Genomic DNA, 24,657 nt, shown 5'->3' with positions numbered 1-24,657 from the left:
TTTTATGAATGTATATAGATAGATATAATTATTTATATATATATATATATATATATATATATATATATATGTGTATATATATATATATATATATATATATATATATATATATATATATATATATATTGCATGTAACTTTTTTTTAAGATTTCATTTTAAGTATTTAAGAATGACCACCTACAAAGAAAAACATCATTGTAGAGTACAATGATGTTTTTCTTTGTAGGTGGTCATATATATATATATATATATATATATATATATATATATATATATATATATATATATATATATATATATATATATATATATATATATATATACATATATAGATATATATATATATATATATATATATATATATATATATATATATATATATATATATATATATATATGTGTATGTATATATATGTATATATATATATATATATATATATATATTTATACAAGTATATATATATATATATTATATATATATAAATATATATATTTACATTTTTATGTATGTATATAGATAGATATAAATATATATATGTATACATATATATATATATATATATATATATATATATATATATATATATTTACATTTTTATGAATGTATATAGATAGATATAATTATTTATATATATATATATATATATATATATATATATATATATTTATATGTGTATATATATATATATATATATATATATATATATATATATATTGCCTGTATATTTTTTTTTAGATTTGTTTTTAAGTATTTAAAAATAACCTCCTACAAAGAAAAACATCATTGTAGAGTACAATGATGTTTTTCTTGTAGGTGGATACAGATTTTTAAAATCGAGTATAGTAAAGAAACTGTTAACTGGCACCACACTCCAATGCGTTCTGCATCTCGCCAAGGTCATAGAAGTCGATTAGTGAAAGAGATAGTTTGATCCAATAATAACAGAAGTAACTTCTTCACAAATTGAGTTGTCGACAGCTGGAGTTGCCTACCAGGTGAGATGGTAAATGCTGAAAGCCTAAATGCCTTTAAGAATCAGTTGTACTTGTTCCAAAAAATCCGCCACAGTGCCGCTGAAGCGCTCTATGCAACACAATAATGTTGCATTGTCGTTAACTAACTTTTTTCTTTTTTTTTCAATATACTAAAAAAGTAAAATTATTTTTCGCAATTATGAGTATCAAAGGTGCAGATATAGTTACAAGCATATGAATGCAAGGTATGTTTGAGTTAAAAATATTATATAAATAAATTTTGTAATAAATGTATGCAGTTATTTATATTCATATTTGAATGACACAGTGCAACATATCACAGTTATTTGAACATAAGAGAAGCAAGCCCTATTATTAAAGTGCAAAAAGTTGCTGAATGTAAGTTTATCAAAGAATGTCATCTGGTTTTATTAAACATTTTATGTAAATAAATATTTTTTATCAAGTTTGAAAGTATTTCCAACGTTAATAAACAGTATATGAAGATTTTTTTCACCAAGTTTAAAAAACTACCCAATAAGCATCACTTGAATTTATTGTTATGAGGAACTTTCATCAGGTTTTTTTATTTTATTTTATTACATAATGAAATTATAACAAGGTCAAAAAAATTGTTAAATTAAAAGTAAAGTGTAAAATTTACCATGAGTATAAATGTGCGTTCAAGTAACACCCTTTATATGTGCTAGTCGGAATCCATGAAAGATTTCTATAGTATTTCTGTTTTTAGAAACACTGATGTCACATACAACGAAGTTTGATTCGGTCAATAAGTTGAAGATCATTTGAAGAGAGCTCTTGACAGAATAGCATAACAATTATTTATTTACGTTTCTGTCGGCTTATTTATAAATGTATGCTTTTTTTTTTTCGTATGCTTATATTATAAATAAACAGAAAACTAAACTTTTAGAAATTTATAAAATTATCGGGATCGAGGCTGTTGCTCCTAAATTTTCGTTTGTAAAAGATTTTTTTTCTGAAAGCATAACTTATTTACTCAAATAACTTATACTTAAATAAATGATTTAGGATAATCCTTAAAAAGGTTAAAAAGTTTCATTTACATTTATAATAAAAATCCATCAAAAAACGCTTTCGTGAGACCCTTAGAAAACGTTCAAAAAACGTTTTTAGGAAAACGTCCGATCACCGTTTCATATGAACGTTCAAAAAACCATTAAAAAAAGGTTCACGGGACACGGACGGACGAACTTAGTACATCCTATTAAACGAACGGACAAACTTAGTTACATCCTATTAAACGAACGGACGAACTTAGTACATCCTATGGACGTCCTAAGACGTCCTGCGCCCGCTGGGGAAGATACAAAGTAATAATCTTGATATTGGGTCAGAGGGTGCCCCCGAAGCCAAAAGGACTTCTAGTCTATCAACCTAAAGTATCCAAATCATATTTGATGGTACCCTGTTAGAATGTATTAAAAAATGCAAATAAAAATTATAAATTTTGATTGAATAATAATTTTTTCTTAAAAAAAATCTACATTTTTCAATATAATAAAGAGTTTTGTAGACGCCCCTCTTGCGCCCTTCATACACCCTTTGTATATAAATACTGCCCTTTGTTAGACCTATCTTTTGATACCAAGTTTTATGTGTTTCAATAAAAATTGTCCAAGTTATGACATTTTAAGTAAAAAAAAATCAAATTTGATCACAGTTTCTTCAAGAAATCCATATAACTAAAGTTCGGTACTCAAAATGCCATAACTTTTTGTAGAATTGTTCAATTTTAATAATTTTTTTTACCTTTAAAATACTGAATTAAAAACCTTTCAAATGATATATAACAATCTAGTGTTTGATTAAATTAAAATTTTCATGCCACGTACTTATTATTACTCATATAATGCAGTTAGTGACTGGAGTGTTATTACATTTAAAATCGTAATTTTATTGTTTTATTTTGTTTTTATAACTTTTTCGCTAACGTAAAATATTTTGCTCCTTAAAAACAAAGTAAACGGCTTTGCATAAACTAAAATTTTAAAGACCAGATATTTTTCTAGATTTTGTAAATCGCGATTGCTAAATTCAACCTTTGCAAGGGTAGAAGTTTTCTTTTTTTTTTTAAAACTTTTTTTTTGACTATCAAAATTGTTTTGTTTATGTTTAAAACTGTGATACTAGTTATGTGTGTTTGCTAAAGTTTCTTGTCTAATCTATTCCTAGTTTGTTTTTTTTTCATTCACTATTGTAAAATTTTACAAATCAACATGCCAAGGAAATGTGTAAATTTCGTGGACAATTTTTGTTACATTTGTCGTGAAATAACATTTTCCCCACAGAAAAAAACTATGACACCTCTTGTGCAGACTGCTTACCAGCATTATTCGATATGAAGGTAGGGGACCAGGATGGGTCATGGGCTCCACATATATGCTGTAGCTCTTGTTCGGTTGCACTACGAGAATAGTATAAAGAGAGCCTAAAAACCATACAGATAACTGCTATTTCTGCTTGACCCTACCCATTAAAGCAGGTTTGTCAATGAAGAAAGTAAGAACAGTTAAATACCTGAATCTTCCATCTGCCATTTGACCTATTTTACATTCAGATTGTTTACCAGTTCCTACTCCACCACAAAGTTGTGAGTTAGAAGCAGAAAATGAAGTAGAAATAGAAGAAAACAAGCTTTCCACATCAAATGATCCTGATTTTGTGTAATCAATGTTGTGCCACACAGATTGAGTCAAGCAGAGTTAAGTGATCTTGTTCGAGATCTGGACTTGTCTCAGGAAAAGGCAAAACTTCTAGGGTCAAGACTAAAGCAGTGGAATCTTTTCCAACTTGATGTCAAGGTTTCACATAACAGAAAACGGCAGCAGAATTTGCTTTCTTTTTTTGAGAAGAAAAATAATCTTGTTGTTTGCATTGATGTTTTTGGATTAAAACATCTTCTTAATTTGAACCATGATCCAATTGAATGGAGATTATTCATAGAGTCATCTAAGCTAATCTTAAAAGCTGTATAATTGCACAACGGAAACCGTCTTGCTTCTGTTCCTATTGGCCATGCAGTTCACATGAAAGAGACTTATATAAACATGAAAGTTCTTCTCAACTCAATTAATTGCAATGAACACAAATGGAAGCTTTTTGGTGATCTAAAAGTCATTGCTATACTTTTAGGAATGCAATTGGGGTATACTAAATACTGCTGCTTTTTATGTATGTGGAACAGTAGAGACAGAAGTTCACATTATATAAAAGAAGACAGGCCTGCAAGAAATCTGAGCACAAAAGTAAAAAATGTTATCGCTGAACCACTTGTGGATCCAAAAGATGTTCTTTTTCCTCCATTACATATTAAGTTGGGTTTAATGAAAAATTTTGTCAAAGGTATGAAAAAAAAAGCACAGGCTTTTAGGTGTTTAAGAAACAAGTTTCCAAAAATAAGTCATGCAAAAGTTAAAGAGGGTATTTTTGTTGGCCACAAATACGTCATATAATGAAGGATCCTGTGTTTGATAAAGTTTTGAAGGGGCCAGAAAAGAAAACTTGGGAAGCTCTAAAGGGAGTAATTTGTGGATTTTTAGGCAACAAATGAGATTATAACTACATTCAATTAGTAACAGTACTTCTGCAAAAATACCAATAACTTGGATGTAACATGTCCCTCAAGATTCATTTCCTCCACTCAAACCTAGATTTATTCCCCCCCCCCCCCCTTCAATTGTGGAGCTGTTAGTAATGAACATGGGGAAAGTTTTCACCAAGTTATTTCTGTAATAAAACATAGTTATCAGGGTCGTTGGAATGAGGTTATGCTTGCAGATTACTGTTGGTTTATGTGTAGGGATGCTCCAGAACTAGCCTACAAAAGGAAAGCAAAAAGATCACGATCTCGTGGCGATACCCCATAATCATCTTTATTCCTATTAACTTGATGATCATGATTTTTTTGTTTAAAACTGTTAGAATATATCTGTAATAAAAAAAACCAAATGTAATTTAAATTTTATTAGAATATGTAAGTTATATATCATATTGCTCTGTTGCAAATTAACTGAAATAAAAGTTTATTGCTATGGTATATCTTAGAAACTAGAGCTAATAAAAAATTTTAGTTGTCGTTTTTTTTCTCTCAGCCCAAAATTAGTATAAATTGAATATAATTGCTAAAGATACAAAAAACAAATTTTTTTGTTGCCCAGTGTGATTGGAGCCTGGAAAAAAAATACCCGAAAACATTTACCACCCATAACCCAAATGTTGGGGCAACAAATCTGTAACTTATTTTTTATTTTTTTACACTAAATTTAAGTCAACAGGTTTTAAAATTCAAAGGTTATGATTTTATACAGTTTACATCCAATCCGAATAAGGTAGTTGTTTCAATATTTTCCTAAACATTTTAATGTGATATAAACAAGAACATATTTAAGTTTGGCATTTAAGTATGTTTTATTTACCAAAAGTATAATTATTAACCAAAATCGTCTGCTTTTCATAATTATAATAATAATGCATCTCAAAATTTACGCAAGTAGACATCATTATTGGTTACCATAAAGTCTTTAAATGAGTTCAATATGGTTTTTAACAACACATTTAAAGACCTCATTTGTACGTAACTATTAATAATACTATTAGTTAAAGATGCAGTTGATTAAGTAATTCTAATCCGTTTAGTGATAATAGGAATCGCTACACATTCAAACTACGAAACCTTTTTACATTTCATTTCACGTGGTATAATACCACGCAATACTTGTATTTAAATCAATTTAAAATTAAGTCTTGCATTTTGTTTAATTTATATTTGCAAGGATAATATTTTTTTAAACCATTTTATTTATATGTTTAAAAAATAAAGTTATTCAAAATTTCTGTTATTTATGCAATATTTCTTCTGTATTAGTATGTTATTTTAGAAAAAGATTTATCTTTTTCTAAAATAACATTTTGATGAATGCATAATGCACAAATATGATGCATAAAGAATGAATGATGCGTAAAGAGATGCATAAAGAATGTGTATATGTCATTAAAAAAAAAAAAAGTCAATGACGAAGTTAAATTTAAAAAAACTAGTATTAATTTGATAGTTATTAAATTAAAGATAATAAAAATAAGAATAATTTGAACGATATTATAATATTGCTTGAAAAATATAAACGATCTTGTAGGCTAAAGTCGCTTATGAAAACTTAATTTTCTTCGTTATTATTTGACAAATTTCAAGTCCGCGGCATTTGATTACTTATTCACAAATAAAGAGTTTCTTTCGCTCCGAACTTTTGAATGAGGAACAGAATTTGATTATCAGGCGAACTTATAATTTAATTCAAGATAGTATTTTAAATCCCCTAAATGATTGGGGATGCTGCTCAAAATTTATATGGTCATAGTTTTTGAACACTAATAGAATATTGCATGACATTGGAGACTTTTTAATGAACTTAAATTTTGTTTAAAATGTTTAAAAAAATGTACCTATATATGAATGTTATAAACTCATCGCTCTCACACTAATGGCATGAAATGCTATAAGTGTGAGAGCGATGAAAATAGAGATAAAATGAGAAGTTAACATTGTAAGTGTTTAATGTTAACAAACTCCGATTATCGCAATACCTTTGAAAAGCTTTACATAAACATGAATCTATAATGTTTGAAGTTTGCTTCATGTCGTTACATAAAGTTAAATTCTCAAAACAAAAAAGCTTGCTACGGGCCTGATTTTAAATATGTGATTGGAATCTGGTTGTTTAAATATTTAAATTTGTACTTTTATTAACTTTTTTACTTTAAAATTTTGGAAGTTTAAAGTAAAAAAACTAACAAAAATTTACTGAAAAAAAAAGAACTTGAAGTTATTTTATCTGTATGATAAAACAACATCAAGACATTTTTCTACAGAATCGACTATATAATTTTAAATTTGAAAGTGTGCTTTTTTGAACCATCCTTCTAAATTCGCTATAATAAATAAATTAAAATAGGCAGTTGTTGTGGTTATGAAAAGTTATAAACTTTTTTTAAGTTAATTACTTTTACTTTTTTAACTTTAATTTTTTTTTTTTAGTTAACCTTGATGTTATTAATAAATAAATTAAAACAAAATAATAATAACTTTCATTTTTGTTACAGTGGTTGTTACGACCAGAGCCGCCCCGACCAGGGGGTGAAGGGGGTTCCCCCCCCCCCATCCCTGCTGTTATATATGCATTGAGTTGGCACATTTGTACATTTAGCATTTCAGTTGGCAAGTTTTGAAGTATAGTTGGCAAATGTCAAATATCGAGGACCTTTTTTTATTTGAGTGTGTTTCTCTAGTTGGCAAAAAACACATACAAATCCTCCTCCCCCTCCCTCAACGAGAGACCTCTTTGGGACGGCCCTGACAACAACAACGCTGATTAAGAGAAGCGAAAAGCAGCAGCATCGCTACAAATATTTCCAGCTCCTTTACGGTAAATTTTTATCAGGGCCACTAACTTATTTCCTCCCGACAAAAAAATTAATACTTAAACAAATAAATCAAAAAAATGCCTTGTCAAAGCTTTTTTGCAAACAATTTTTCTTTCTTTCTAAAAAGTTATAAACCCCGACTTTGGAAAAAAACAAAATATTAGAAAAAAAAAGTAAGGGTACGACCCCCCTTGCCCAGGAAACAAATTTAACATGCATGTTCATCGGGACTACACAAATGCTGTCAAGATAAAGTAAAATCAAAATAAATTCTGAAAGATAAAGTAAAACCAAAAAAAAAAAAAAAGAGTGATTTAAAAAAGTGGAGTTCTCCAGTTGGCTCTGAAAACAATTTTAAGATGTATTTTTATTAAATTTACGCAAATGCTAGAAGTTTCAGAGCTCTAGCTAGTCTGGAAGGTAGTGAAAAATCAATCGCAAGATTCCGGGACAACTGATGGCCGACAAACACTTTGTAAAGTCAAACTAACGTTTAAAAAAAAATTACAAGTTTATTCCAATGCACTATTTTATTTGAATAAGATTTTTTTTTCTAATCATTCTTGTGCGGGTAGGACACCAACGCAACAAGAAAGAGGTTATTAGGGTGCCCTCAACCTATAATAGAATATTGAACAGTTTTCCTTACCCTCTTTTTTCAAATAGATTATATATGATAAAACGCAATAAAAGATTATATCTGATAAACACTCGATGATAAACAACTCGACTGATAAACAGACTCGACTAATAAACAGTTGATGTCCTTGCGGATACCAAAAATGTTATATAACGTCATATTACCATAACAAAATACTTGATTGAAAAGGCAAATACAAAGAAATAAAACTGGAGAAAAAGCGCGCTCAAACGAACAAAAACTTAGCCAAGGTTTACAAATGCATGAATTACCCATAGCTTATAAACTATACCCAATTCCTTTCCAAACAGAGTTTTATTATGGTCACTAACCTATTTCTGCTCAAAAAAAAAGAAATTAAAAATCAATGACTATTTAGCAGCCCCTATTAGCACTCATGCGGCAGGAAAGCCGTCTCTACACTACTGGTGTACCAGCGTGTTGACTATATTTGCCCCTAATTCTAATAGAACTACCCTTTTTGATATACGTGAAAAAAGTCCTTTCTCAATGCCCCACCACAAACACTGCCCACATACATCAGAGTATTGCCTAAAGTTTTACCCAGAAGTGTCCTCAAACAGGCAATGGATTTGAATACGCTACCTATCTCAAAACATATGTTAAATCAACATGAAATGACTGTTCTTTGAGAAAGTAAATAATATAGCTTACATTTTACCAACTTAGAGGGTAAAGAATATAAATTTCAAGGAAATAATTTACTTTTATTTGTAAAAGTAAATAACAATTTTTTTCAAATAACTTTTATGTAAGATGCTATTGCTAATTAGTTACTTTAACACGTAAAAGTAACTTGTAGTTATGGTGTAGTTTTATTTTACTTTGTAACGTTAGTGTTATGTTTTTTAAATATTATATTATATTAAGCTTATTTCATAAATAACTTTTTTTACATTTAAAAAGTAAATTACATTTCGATGTGCATTTTTTACATAATTATAACCAAAATTACTTTTCAAAGTAATTTACTTTACACGACTTACCATTAAAAGTAAGTTATATTTACTAGTAAAAATGCAAATAACTTTTACTTGCAAAAGTAAAGTAATTTTTCACGTAACATTTACCGATTTAAAAAACTTAACTAAAGTAATTAAGTTTTACACGTTATATAACTTAAGTAAAAAAAATTTATTATTTTTAAGTGTAAGTAAATTATATTTTTTCACAAGAGTTATGTAAAGTAGTTTACGCTAAAAAGTAATTCGCGTTTTTACATCAAATAAGTAAAAGTGCCTCCCATAGTTCCAACTACACATTTCTTTGGTAAACGTGTTTCTTGCACAACCGTTGCCGACACATCGAATTCTCGCATGCAACACTTTCTGCAACATTTCTGTGTGTAACTGTACTCAACACTTTTTACATTTTGCAACCATTAATCGTTTGGCTGCTAGTACTTGCTCTTCATTTTTTATTTTGCTGAGGTTGCTCAGGCATTTGAGTACTTGGCATAAATAATAAATGAAAGTTGCTAAACTTAACGCTTTGCGTTAAGTTTAGCAACTTTCATGGCTTCATTTTTTGCTATTTTTTCATCTTTTTGTTTGAGGAACTCGATCGCATTTTTTTCGGTAATACATTTTCCGCCAAGTTTTGACATGTTGCGCTGCTTCGATTTTTTAATATGCAATTGATTTTTGGCTTAAAAAAACTTCTTCAACTCTATCTCGATACTGTGTTTACAACGCTCAACATATGCTTGATGCCTATCAAAACTTGAAGCTGGTGTAGTTGAGAAAGATGGTAATCGGTGTGTAGTTGGAGCAGGTGCTGCGGCGGCTATTGAAGATGATGATGCTGTATTTGAGTGAGTTGGTGTAAGTGCTGTGGAGGCTGCTAAAGTTGATAAAGGTGGATTAACTGTAAGTGTGATTGCTAATGCCTTATGATTATGTTGTTTTTATTAGGTGGAAATAAGCCAGTGTACTGGAAACCAGCAACTGCATGCAAGCGTGTAAAACATTTACCATTTTTGTACAACAGTTTGAGCAACGGTGGAAAATTTTTATTATCTAAATTCTTACATTTTGAGTCTTTGAAATGCTTTGTAAGAATTTCTTTCCATGCTTGTTTGACATGACAATAAACACCTCTATCCAATGGTTATAGAATATGTGAAGCATGCTCTGGTAGACAAATCAAGATTATATTGTATTTTTTGCACAGCAATACCACTTCCAAAGTTATGTGATTTGCATGCCCATCTAATACTAAAATATGAATCCAACCAATTTGCTAAGTTTCGGCTATAAATACTTCTGCCAGCCATTCAATAAACGTATCGTGCTCCATCCAACCTGATTTTGAAATTGAATATTTGGTGTCAACTGGACCACTTCTTTCCTAGTCAGGACGAAAGTTTCTTTTGGCTTTGTATATAATTAATGGTGATACAAAATGCCCATCAGCGTTGCAACAATTGTTTACAATATAATGAATTTTTCCATTGTGCCGGTAAGTTAAATTCACGTTTTGTCCCTTTTTGACACACTACGGTTGCTTTGCTTTGATCACCCAAAAATCTGTTTCATCACAATTCCAAATATGCGACCCAGAAGTTATACCAGTCTGTTGATATTGCTTGGCAACGGATTCAAAATAACGATTAATTATTTTTGGTGTACAAGAAGTGGCTCTTTTAAATGCTAAGTTATCCGCTTTTCTTGTTGAAATTTCTTATGACTATCTCTTCATAAAGGCCTAAAACCTATCTTACCAGGCTTGCCATTTTTGAATAAGTGCAATTGATCTTCGTGTTTAAGGTAGCCACATACAAATTCTAGGATTTCATTTGAGGTAAAGCATAACCCCAGTCACCAAGTAATTGGAACGCATGCACCATAAATCTTTCTGTTTCCTTTGAGAGTACCGTTGTTGTACCTGAGCCATGGAAGCCTTTGTTGTTCTTATTTTTGAGATCTTTGAGCATTGAGACTGGAACGCCATGTTTGAATGCAGCTTTGCTCAGTGATGTTTTACTTTTTTTTATATCAGTTAATGTGGTGGTATATCGCCTTTTTTATATGCCTTTGTTTTTGTAGTTGACATGTTAAAGTGAGTGAGTTAAATTGAATTGAGTTAGTGATGATTTTATTGAGAAATAATATAATAATTGGTTTTTAATGAGTAAGAGATGATTATATTAACAAATAACATTATAGTTTATTTTTAATTAAACCGGAAATAACATTAAGTTAATTAGATAAAGATAGGCGCTTATTCACTTGCGAAAAACTAAACTAAGTAATTAATCGAGTGTGCGGTTTTATCAGAAAAAATAGTTTTTTTTTACCTTTTTGATTTTTTATTTGACTTTTTGCTCTAGCTGCATAAAAATTAAACTAATAGTATTAAAATTAAATTTCCAACAAGATAGTGATAAAATTATTTTTATATCAATTTCGGTTCAAGCGCTATTTTGTTCGCAACGATGCAAAAAATATAAAAAAGTTGACTACCCATTAAAGTTGTATAAAAAATGAAAAATAAGGAGTTGTATCGGCATATAATTTTATCAAATCAAATAGAGGAGATGGTTCTTTATTTGAATATTTTTTTTTTTTTTTCATAGCCATATCCGTTTAGTTTTTATTTGATAATTTCGATCAGTGTGCGGAATGATATGGTTTGACCCGGTTTTGTACTTTGCAAACAAGTCGGAGTTTTTTATAGCGATGTAAAAAAACTCCATTATTTTTGCGAAAAATTTCAAAAACGGATTTTTTATATGTGATTTTTATAATTTATTTTCAACGCATGCGCTTTCATCATTGTGAAATGGAAAACAATAGCGTTCAACTTTTTTTAACAACCGTGTCAGTTGTAAAAAAAGTTGTCTACTAATGGGCTTAAGGAACACACCCGTTCTGTGTAATTTGTTTAACTAACTCATAATAAAAAATCAGTCTTCAATACTCATTTATATAAAATACCTGTAATACCTGTCTCTATTATTTTCTCTCAATTTATTCAATGGAAATCTTATTTGCTGAAGTATTTTTACTTTACTATTCATTGTAAATTAAAATTTTTTTTAATTGTTTTAAAAACCACATGTTTAATGGGGCATAGTGATAAGGCAATTTTGTCTTCTTCTTGCTCCCCTTAGATTTTGTATTACTTTAAATCTCATAGAAAAAAATATATATTCTCATGATGCCGCAAACATTATCGTACAAAAAAATAATTTAAATTATAATTTTATTATTTACTAAATTTTATTGGTGCAACTATATTAAACTTGGTAAAAATAATAAAAAATCCGTTTTAAATAGTTGATTAGTTATATTGTTTGTGCAAGTAGGCTACAAGGCCAAAAGTTATAAACAGACATTCAAAAAATTTAACGTGGTGCAAAAAATATCAAAACTACAGCTATAATGATAATAATCATTCCGCAAATCACAGCCGCCAGGGCATATTGTTTAGCAGATTGAGAAGCAAGTTGTGCTCTTGTAATGTCTCCTAACAAAATAGCTTTATTGACCTAAAGAATAGTTTAACTAAAATTGGTTTAACTCATTCTTAAATAATAAGTATGGAAATTAATTTATTAAACACATAAAAATAAATAAATACAAATTTAAATACCTCATTAGATTTAATGATTGACATTAGACCAAGCGGACAACAGCAGAAAAAACAAGTTAACCAAGCAGCTGTATTATAATTACTTGGAAGTTGTCTTATATTTACTTCTGCAGGTAGTTGATTTGTAGTTGCATGATAAGGCTTAAATTATAGTATGAATAGATTTAAAAAAACAAAAATTATAAAACAACTTTTAATTTATAATCAAATTTTCGAAAACTCATAAAAAATAATAAAGCTTTGGTTTTTGTATATTAATCTAAGAATCAAACAAATAAACTTAAAAACTAAATAGTATTAAATGTTATGCATTTATTACAAACTTAATGAAAATATATTTTGATATTTACTTTGTTTATTTTAAATTTCACTTCATTCTTGAAACCCTGCATAACGGCGACTGGGTGTGCTATACAGCTGCACTCTGATACGAAATTTCAGCCAACTCCTTAAGAATTTTTTTTCATAAAAACATTCGTTTTTTTAATTTAAAAGGGTATACGAAACCTATTTCAATTTGCTCTTACTCATGCTAATTGAAAAAGACTACAAAATAACTTAAAAATATATGTTTTTATAGCCTAATAGAAAAAACCTTGTTTTTATAGCCTAACAGAAAAACCTTGTTTTAGATTTAGCAATGGTAATAGCAAATAAAAATTCTATTTCCTCTGCATGAGATCGAAAAAAATGATAAACAGAAACAACTTTAAAAATAAACTATTATCACATTAAAAAGAAAGATATATTAATATTTTAAACAAGTATTGGTAGTAGTTGTCAAAAGACATAAAAAAAAAATTCAGATTATAATTTATTAAAATGTCATTAAAGCAATTTAAAAATCGGAAAAAAATCTTGCGCATTCATGAAGAAAATCTAGATGGAACTACAAACGAGTCTCAAAAGCTACTAAAATTTCTACATCTACTGTTCGAAGGATTATAAAATGATGTAAGAAGACTTCATTGATCGAATGATCTAGATATCAGGAGAAAAAAATTTTAACAATAAATCAGTGGTTTGAAAGAAACCCAGGCTTATCTAACAGAGAATAAGCTTTGTGTTGCTACGCTAAAAAACCTTTAAAGTAGTATAAATTAAGAAAAGTTAATTTTGTACCAAAAAAGTGCAATCCACTAAACTGCCATCAAAAAACGTTGGGATTTTTGGCAAAGGATGTTTGCTTTAAACACGCAAGAGTGTTATTTCAGTACAAGAACTGTTGAAGACATGGTAACCCATAATTAAGAAAATGACAATTACAGTTGCGCAGAAATTAATGGGCACCATCAACAAAAATTTTTGAAACTGAAAGTATTTTTATACTCTCTAATTTCTTAACTTTAAATAAAAGTCAAAGAAATTTGTACCGTTTAAAGTTTTTCCTTTCTCAATATTTTCGATCTTTATTTAGAATTTAATTTAACTAAATGTTAAATAATTTTTTACGATTATAAATTTTTTAATAACAAAAAAGGCATTGACCACCTTTTGAAGAACTTTTTCTTCAAAAAGTAACTCTACCAGTTACTTTGAAAAATCATCTTTAGCAAAGAAAATGGATCGTATGTAGTGATTCTAATTTTCTTACCATTAAAGTAATATCTTTAGTAAATCAAATAGGTGATTATATTTAACTTAATTTTACGTTCCTAGGTTTCTCCAAATTAATTGTTTTCAAGATTTAAATTACTAAGATGTGTATTTTTTATGAATTTTAAATGATTTACTTATATAAATAATAATTTATTAATAAAAGTAACAACGAGGTTAAAGACAAACTGGAATATCAAAGTAGACGGGATAATTTAAGATTCTCGGAAATTGAAGATGATCAAAATGAGGCATCGGAAGTATTGAAAAAAAAACTCATGGTTGGACTATCTCTCGTTCTATATCCATCGTAAACCTTGATTATTTTTTTTCAACAGAGCATTGCATTTAAAAAAAGTTTTTTTATCATTAATGTTTTGAAAAATTTATGGGGTAATTTTGTAATAATTAATGCGTACGTAGGCAGCGGGGGAGGGGTAGATATATAGCATACTGGCTCGTACAAGGAGGAGGGTTCTAAATAAGTAGTTTTATTGCGTACGTACTTTATGGATGCCCCCAGAGACAGCTTTAAACACACAAAATTTGTGGAATAAAAGATTTTATGTAAACAAGATTTATATAAACAATGTTTTTATAGACGAGAATTATATCTAAACAGTGCACAAGTAAAAAAAAGGTTATTTAAAAAAGAGTTGTTAGTCCTTGGCCTCGCCTTAAGGCAAAAAATTTAGGCCTTGACCTTAGTTTTGGCCATAAAACTGTTGGCCTTAGCCTTGAAAATTTTGGCCTTTGGAAAATTGTTTGCATATACGTTTTTTTGATAAGTATGTGTACGCAGTAATATGTACTTTATAGCTGTTTTATCAATGTGTTTTTATAATAATGCAAAGTGTTTTTTTATTGTTTGTGTATGTGTTAATATATGTTATATAATTGTTTTATAAATGTGTTTAAATTTAGAAGTTAACTTTTTGTTTAAACATCTCCTAGCTGATATGTTTTTTTTTTTTTAAAAAGTCATAAGATTATTGTATAACTTATTTTAAATAACAGGTTCTTATATTTAAAAATTATTTGTGTGTGCTATTTAAAGTAGGAAAAAAATTATTTAGATCACAATCTTCAAGATTCTTTTAAGATGTTTTGTTACTACTTTCAATTAAAGTGAAGCTTAAATGGATGACATTAGGCTAGGAGCAGATAATAGTTTAGAAAATGGAAATGTTAATAGACAAGTTGAGCGTTGCAGGAATGAAAGAGATAGGCTCAAGCGAGATGAAATTAATAGTCAACTATATACTTAGATACAAAAGAATGCATTGTATAGCAAGGAGTAATACTATTCCAGATTATAATTATTTAGGAGAAATGAATTATATTTATCAGCATTGAGGTGCTAAGAAATTTCCTGATGAAACGCATTTTTTATGTTGCCATAATGGAATGGTAGTTTTGTCGCAACCTTTACCATTTCCAGAAGATTTATTTAGAGGAAATTGTGCAGATGGAAATGTCAATCTGAACTTTTTTAAATATATTCGAAATTATAATGCCTGTATTTCTTTTGCTTCATTTACGGCTAATGTAGTTCAACCCATGAATCGCGGGCCACCATGTTTCAGAATATGTGGTCAAGTTTTTTATCGTATGGGTAATCTTAGGCCAAATCAAGATGTTCCGCCAACATATTGTCAACACTACATCTATGATTAACTTGCAGCAGTAAATTTTAGAATGCAACAACGTGGTAATGATCTTTGCTTAAACGATTTAATGTTTCGATTGCAAACTATTATTAGTGAAGAGAACCCATTTGCTCTTGTATTTAAAAACACGGCTGAAGTGGAAGATGAGGAAATTTGTTGAGCAGCTATAGAAGGTTGCTCAGTGTCAGTTGTAAAAATGTCTTTACTTGAAGGGCAAGGTAGCCATCGCTATAATCTCCCTTTACATAATGATGTTGCTGTTGTGTTTGATGGTAAAGTTGGTGCTCCACCTGCTTCCAGGGAAGTTTTTATTTACCCAAGAGGTCATCCTCTTAAAACTATATCAAGTATGTCAGCCAACTTAGATTCTATGGTTTATAATCTATTTTTTCCAAGGGATGATGGTGTTTGACATAATCAATTGGTTCACAACCCTGAACGTGCTACATTGGTTAGAAATCATGTTATATTATCTCAGTCATACAATTATAAACTTTCAGTTAGACAATTATTTTTTCAATGACATGGTTTAATTTAAGACAATTTACTTTGTTTTTGCTTGATGAAACATGCCTTAAATGCAATTGATAGGTTCTAAAAAGATATTTGCATCAACAACTTTCGATTGAAGGAAAAGTCATTCTTTTTGGTTGTGCTTTTAGGCAAATTCTGCCTGTTGTGAAAAGAGAACAACCAGATGAAATAGTAGTATCATGTATAAAATCTTCTTAACAGTGACAATGGGTGCAGAAGTTTTCATTAACTGAAAATATGAGAGTACAAGATGGAAAAGGAGAATTTTACCAATGGCTACTAAAACTTGGGAATGGAGCAATACCTGTCAAAGAGGAGGATCCTGTTAAAGGATGCATTGAAATACCGAATTAGTGCGTTATTAGAGAAAATGAATTGATTGTTGAAAAGATTTTTGGAGATGCTGAAAAAATGATTATTCTAAATGCGTGATTTTAACACCAACGAATGTTGATTCATTATCAATTAATGAAGAAATGCTTAAGTGTCTGCCGGGTGAGGTCAAAATTTATTTAAGTGCTGATCAAATTAATACTGATGATACTCGAATGAAAGTTTGTGCTCTTCAAAATAATTATTTGGATGCAGTGGTTTTGGACAGATGTTTCTGGTGGTAAACGGATTTTTGTTCCTTGAATTCAGTTGGCTCCATCAGATTCTAATTTACCTTTTGTTCTAAAATGTCGTCAGTTTCCTTTCAGATTGGCTTATTGAATGACAGTTAATAAAAGTCACGGTCAAACGTTTGATAGTGTATATCTCAAAAACCGTGTTTCTCTCATGGTCAACTATATGTTGCATGTTCAAGAACTAGAGCATTTAATAGTTTGCTTTTCAAAATTAATAAACATCTCATTTAAGGTATGGGATGTGAAAAGTGTTACACAAATGTTATGTTTTCTAATGTTCTTAATTTATAGTCATTAGATTTTCATTTTGAAAATTTACTGTTTGTAGGTTGTGAGTACATGTTGTATGTATGACTTTTTTTGTTATTTGTTTTTTTTTTTCATAGTTTTTGATAAATATATCTGTCATTTAATATTGTTATAAAATCTGTTTTTATGTGTTATATAGTCATATTTGTTTACAGTTGGTAAATATGTTTAAATTATTTTGTTTTCGTGTTTTTAAAGTGGTGTGACTTGGCATTATGTTGAGCAAGATTAATAAACTTGCCAACCAAGTGGTGTACTTATAGCAGAGGTGTGACTTGGCAGCATTTAGTGCCAGGCAGTGTTACTGCTTTAGAGCTAGGTTGTGTTGTCTAGCCTTTTCTAATTATTTTGGAAACACATAATAATGTCTGTTGATTTTTAGAGTAGTTTGGATGAGAGAGTATGCAAACTTGATCTTTAAATCTAGGGTGCTTTAATGTCTTTAATAAATTTGAAGTAATTGAATAACTAATATTGAATACAAAAACAAATATACTTTATTAAAATTTAGTAAAAAGATAAATATAGTTCACTCTAAATTGGTTTTTTAATTTTGCCTTTCATATTTTAATTTGGTTTGTTATTTTCACTGTATTTTAGGATCAAGGGTGCAAATATGTTATGTGCTATCGTTTTGTGTTATTGTCGTAGTGTTATTGTTGTGATGTTTTGTGTTGATAGACAGCTCAGCCTACCTTCCCGTTGGTGTCTATTTTAAAAAATGAATAATAGGTAATTATATTATTGGAACTTACTGCTTTTATTTATTTATTAAAAGCCAAGACAACATTTTGCTGAAAATGCAACTTATATCTTAATTTAAAACTTAAATATATCTTAAAACTTCGGAACAGATTTTATAGTTACATTTTCGATAAATGTTTATACTAACTGCAATATCAAAATAGGTTACTATAAATATGTAAATCGATTTTCAGTTTTTATGTGGTGTTTTTTTTTTTTTTCTTTTTTCGAGGCATTTATACGATTTATAAAATAAATCTGATTTCCTTTTATGGTTAATTTGTGTTAGTTAAAAAGATATAGTTAATAAATATATGCAATTAGTTCAATTTTCTTTTATATTTTCTCTATTTTATGCCTCATAATTTGTTGTACGTATCTTAAAGGAATTTTTGTAAATGGGGGGGTTGTTACTAAAAACAAAATAAAAACCTTTAAAAACATGGAGAGTATTGTAGTTTTGAGCATTTATCAAATATCGAGTTACCTAAGTTTTATTAACGTGTTTAACTAATTAATTAGCTTAGTCTGCATTTGCAACACTTTTGAGGAAAGAAGGAAAAAGTTCTTATATTTGTAAATCATTGTCTTACAATTTATCATTTTGTTAAAAGATCTCCATCAAAAAACTTGATTACTCTTAATAAAAATAACTCACCTGGCCACCATTAAAACAAAATAAGGGGAGGGACCTCTTTATTAGCGGCAAAATTTTTAAGAAAATTAAATTTCGAGTAACAAAAGGAGTTTTTAGTAAATAATAGCAAATTACCGTTTACTAAAAACTATTGAAATAAAGAGGCCATACAAATAATATAGAAATGGTCTAGGTTGAGCAGACTAACAAGATCCGGGTCCGGTGAGCTTTGTTTACAAACATGAAATTATGTCACGTTTAAAACTATAAACGTAACGTAACCCTTAAAGGCCAATTTAAAGCATTTTTGGTAGCAAAATGCGATACTATTTTGTAAGTATAAATGTGATAGTATAGTAAAAAAACTATTTTAAGATTTTTTGGCTTATAAAATAGATTTAAGATTTAATTGATTGTGGTTTCCTGTTTAACCATAATAAATAACGATTAAAAGGCTATATGGCCCAGACGGAATATGCGACAAAAATATCAAGTTTATGTTTAACTCATTCACAAAAAATGGAGTTAAGACAAGTTGACTTTTATGTCCAGATATGTTTACTGCTCATATTAGTAAATAAACGAATTATTTTATAATTAGTTGCGTAATGAGTTAGACGCGTACAATAAATATAATATTGAATTTTAGGCATTAATTAAAATTGCTAATCATAATGTAATTAATTGAATATGCTAATTGTAATGTAATTAGTAATAATGTAATGTCGAAGATAAATGCGTTTTCGCTTTCGTTACTCTCGGTTGTTTTGTAACGCTTCGTGATGCGCAGTTTTGCTTGTGCGCTGTAAGTTTTCTTGCGTTCTGGAATTTTGAGATTGGAATTTCCAGACATTTAAAAAAGCACATTTCTATTATATTCGTTCTATTACATCTCATCATATCTTTCAAATTATATTCTTTTTAATCATTTTAATTGTTTACATTTTTATGTCTTAACATGTCTATTACCTTTACTAAATTTGTTTTTAAGCATATTTCTTTTTATTTTTTATATCGAATTATTAGAATGTACCAAATTGTTGACGACGAAGGTTTGCATTTATGTAGATGTGTATTATGTTACTGATACTGATACTGAAATAATGAAAATGGTTTTGCCTTACACTAATATGACCTACGTCATTTGTTTCAAACCGCGTCTATGTTAAATTACAAGGTACTCCTTGTTTGCGATATTTTAGATAACATTGCAGTCATTTTTATTTAGAGTAAATTATTCCGTAATTGAGTAGTTTGTAGATAAGAATCCAGCGGCTGACAGTATCAAATGCCTTATTTAGATCTACAAAAAATCCCAGTATACAACTATAATTTCCAAAACCATTTAAAAATTGGTTGGCAAGATTAATTATTGCATGTTCTGTTGAATGATTTTTCATCCAGATCCGCACACTTAATTGTTTTTATTTTTTTATAGTTCTTTTAATTTTTCAAAGGAGTTTTTATATTTTATATATTTTTTTTTATTTCTGTGGTTACATTTTTTTTTAATTTTGGTACAGTTTTTGTTTCTTTTTTAACGATTTAATGAGTCCTTTGGTCATCCACGGACATAGCAATTTTTTAGAATTAATAATTATTTTAACTTTTGGAAAAGCCTTTTCATTTGGCTTAAAGAATGGGTGAATAAAAAAAGTATAGCCATTATTTACGTGCTTGCAATTAGTCATTAGTTCTAAATTTACCTCATGTAAAAGGTGGCCAAACTTGCCAAATGATTCTTTGTTTATTCTTTTTACAAATACAGTTGAGATTGTTTTTGTTTTCTCAGAATTAGTTATTTAAAAAAATGGAAAAAGGTTAGTGATATCAATTTTTATAATATCATTGTGTGTTTTAGAGTTTGAGTAATAAATAGTAATGATATCATCAATAACTGATGCAGTTCTTCAAGTCACGTGTGCTGGTTTGTTAATTATGGTAAAAACGCTGTACTGTATTTGCAAAACGTATGATAAGGTTATCTGTTTTAATATTTAAAAGATTCAATATAAAATCGATTAATAAGTAAACGCATTTTTTTATTGATCAATATAATACTGTTATAAAATCCTAAAAATACTTTGGTTTTAAAGTTAAAGTTTGGGCCTTTAATGCTGCTAGCATAAACGAGTAGATCAAACAAGATTTGAGACCAGGTTTAAGTGATCGAAAATAGCCATAATCACTTTAAGTGATTAAGATCTGATTTAAGTGACGCGCTATTCCACCATTCTTAAATTTTTTTTAGAAAGTAGTATCTAGTTTTACCAGCTTTTTTGCCCTCAAGTTAATCCTATCAAGGAGTTTTTTTTGCGTGGTTAAAAATCTATTCAGAAAAATACAACCACAACCTAATAATTTACAAGAAATGATTAGCATTATTACTGAGATTTTAGCAGGTTTTACCGAATACTATTTTCGGTAATTGTTATTCTAATATGCGTGAGTGGGTGTTAAAAAGCATTCAACGGAGTGATTAAATTAAGCTTCAATTTTTTCTCAATTTACTGTAAAACATTTAAAAAACAAAGTATTTTTATAACGAAAATAATTATGTACGTGACGAAAATAATTATGGACTCGACAAAAATAATTTTGGACGCGACAAAAATAAATTGGGACAATACTTGTAGCATTCCACAAGTGAAGTAGCGTTTTACAAGTGAAAGAATTTGGAATTTTCAACATTAACGGAGACCAAAGATGAAGCTACAAGCCACGCTTTGATAAATCAACCTTAAAACTTTTTATTGTCAATTAACAACTTAAATTTAAGGGTTATGGTGATGGGAGCAGTATGGAGGAAAAAAAAACCGTTGTGCTTAAAATGTTCCTTGCAGCTCCCACACCCGTAAACTAGTAGTTAACAACGCTGCTCAATGTTGCATTAAAGCGATAACCTTTTTTGATGTTATTCAACGACTGTATGAATTCTTTGTTGCATCTTCATGCTGATGGGATATACTCAATCATCATACACCATTATTAAGAATTAAATCATTGAGTGATACTTGTTGGTTTGCTTTTTATGGGTTCAAGCACATCAAAAAAGATTATTTAGCTTATCAAATTACAATATTTGATATTTGTTTTTATAATAATTTGTTTTTTATGTCAGGACTTAACAATTTAAAAAAACACTTATTATTTTTTCGATAGTTTTCTTTACGCCGTTATGGTACTCCGTTCTACTTACATAGCTAGTTATTTAGGGTAAACTGACCTATATTTGGCTGCATCCATATTCTGATTTTTAAAAAAATCTTTAATGCAGGGTTGTATTGATTGCTTTAAAGTAAAAATAAAATATTTAGACTCTATAATTTATAAATATACAGTTTAAAGTACCTTTTATTTAAATTTGATAATTATTATATTCTGTAAACTTGATGTTTGGCATTATCAAAGTTTTTCTGATTACATCTAGACATTTTGCGTTCGCAAATCTTTTAAATTGCAACTAATATTATGATATAATATTGTTAAAACAGTAAATGCATTTTTGCTTACTTTGTGTAAGGTTTTGTAGTTCATTTTTTTCTTGTAAATTTTCTCTATACAATCTTACAACATTTTCTAGCCATTATTCTATATCTAGCCATGATAAATTCTAATTCTGAAACATTAGACAGTTTTTCAACCTCACTCCTAATGGCTTGACCTTGGCCTTATTTATTTGTTTTGAAAATCCACTTTTGAAATTTTGCTTTAAATTTTCTATAATGTTATTTGACCAAAAAATTTTTGGCGGCGGTACTGTCTCGTTCCGGCGAACTTTAACGGAAGATCGGCTTTTTCTTCGCGAAAAAAAAACAATATTTGCCGTAAAAAACGTAAAAAAAAAAAAAAAGAAAAAGGTCCTCAAAATTTAATTTGGGCGGCGCCCAAATACGGTTGACGCTGTTAAAAACGGTCCAGAGTAGCCCCTGCCTATCTAAATCTTGTGTGTATGTAACGTGTGCATAAAAGTATATGTATATGATTGTAATGTAAGAGTGCATGTATATGATATAATCATAGAAACATAAATATTTATTTTTAGACTGCCATAACCATTTTATAATTAAACTTTTATAGTACTTTTTTATACTTTACTTTAGAATGGAAAAAAAACAAACTAAAAAATAGAAAATTCAACGAAAATTGAACAGCAGAGTAGCAAACGCAGAAAACACCGTCTATGGAATGATGAATCAATGATATCAGCAATTAAAGCTGTTAAAAATGAAGTTTCATAGCGAGCAGCATGTGAAGCTTTTGATAATTCAAGACGTTTGCTACTAGTTTGACTTTCTGGAGTAACGGAAATGGGAGCAAAGCCTGGACATCCTTCTATTTTAGAAAAAGAAGATAAGAAACTAATTGATTTTGCATCTAATCATGCAGCTTTAGGAATCGGATTGGTTGATTGCAATTTTTAAAGTATGCTGAAAATTTTGCTTTAAAACATAAAAAATCCTTCAAGAACGGAACTCCTACAAAAAAACGTAAACCAGAAAGTACAGCAGCTATTAGACATCAGTGTATGAATGTTTGTTAAGTGTCGAAATATATATAAAACCTTAGAACAACATTGTGCGTTCTGTTGGTTTAACATCAACCGCCAACGTTGTTTTTATATCATTTTGGTTACAAATGCGACGTCGCCAACAACAAAAAAACAACGTTGTATTTTACGTTGGCACCACGTTGTATTTTACATTGGCGAAACGTTGTATTTTAAGTTGATTTAATGTTATATTTTACATTTGTACAACATTATATTCAATTTTTTCGGATTTAATTTGTCTGCTTAATATTTTAGAATATATATAATATAAACACATTAAAATATTATATATTTAAACGAATACATGGTTGTATATAAATTCTAATACTTACATATTTCAACCATTTTGATGGATCGGCATTGCTGAAGACATTTGTATATACTTATTATACTGTGAAGTTAGCATCTGATTAAAGACACATTACTTATGTTTATTTTGCTTGCGGCTTGATATTTAATTATTTTAATTATATAAGAAAGAGGAAAATATATAAGTAAAATATATTTTCATAATCAACTGAAATATTTGAATTAAAAATAATTCTAATAAGTTATACAAATATATATTTGTATATCTGCCTTTTCTCGACGCAAACACAACGTTGATCCACTCTATATAATCCAACGTTATTTCAATGCATATAAATCAACGTTGATCCAATGTATATAATCCAACGTTAAACTATACACATTGGTATAACGTTAGGTTATAAACAATGGATCAACGTTATTCCATATACATTGGATCAACGTTGATCCCTATATATTGGATCAACGTTGGGTTTGGATCGGGAAAACAACCAACTTTTGCGATATTTTTCCATACGTTGGACTATCGTAACTTTCCTAACTATTTTAAATTACGTCGTTATTAAGGTTTTTATTATATAAATGCGATAAAACTAACATTAGTTCAATGTTGTATTTGCATCGGAGAAAACAGCTGACGTTGACGATGTATTTACATACGTTGGCCCAACGTAAGTGTGCGAGCTAGGTAAAAATATGTTAATGGAAAACAACCTACTTCAGAAACCGCAAAACATTTGGATTATGGATGAGACAGGAAAAAAGTTTCATTTTCGTCCTGGAAAAATATTTGCTAAAAAAGGATTAAGTATCTACATTGTTGTCAATCAGGTAACCGGGAAACAATTAGAGTATTGACTTGTGTCAATGCAATCGGTAAGTCTCTTCCACCACATTTTATACTAAAAGGAAAAACTACTAAGTCTCTCTCGAGTTTTCAAATTGAAAATTCCCCACAAGAAATTGCATGGAGTGTTCAGACA

At 28.9% G+C, this 24,657-nt stretch overlaps 1 protein-coding gene across 2 annotated transcripts in view; it reads right to left on the bottom strand.

Moving 5' to 3' along the window:
* Positions 1 to 12,368: 12,368 nt before the first annotated feature.
* LOC136081761 (uncharacterized) overlaps positions 12,369 to 24,657 on the bottom strand; it is a 26,634-nt gene continuing 14,345 nt past the window's right edge. For both annotated transcript variants that reach the window (XM_065799811.1, XM_065799812.1), the window contains 2 exons: positions 12,695 to 12,835; positions 12,369 to 12,590 (listed from right to left, as the gene is read on the bottom strand). In XM_065799811.1, the coding sequence (XP_065655883.1) occupies positions 12,447 to 12,590; positions 12,695 to 12,835 (285 nt within the window). In that variant the 3' untranslated portion in view covers positions 12,369 to 12,446. The remainder of the gene's footprint in view (positions 12,591 to 12,694; positions 12,836 to 24,657) is intronic.

Source organism: Hydra vulgaris, chromosome 06, assembly GCF_038396675.1.
Source record: "Hydra vulgaris chromosome 06, alternate assembly HydraT2T_AEP".
Taxonomy (NCBI): Eukaryota; Metazoa; Cnidaria; class Hydrozoa; order Anthoathecata; family Hydridae; genus Hydra; species Hydra vulgaris.
This window is presented reverse-complemented; position numbering and strand designations above follow the sequence as displayed.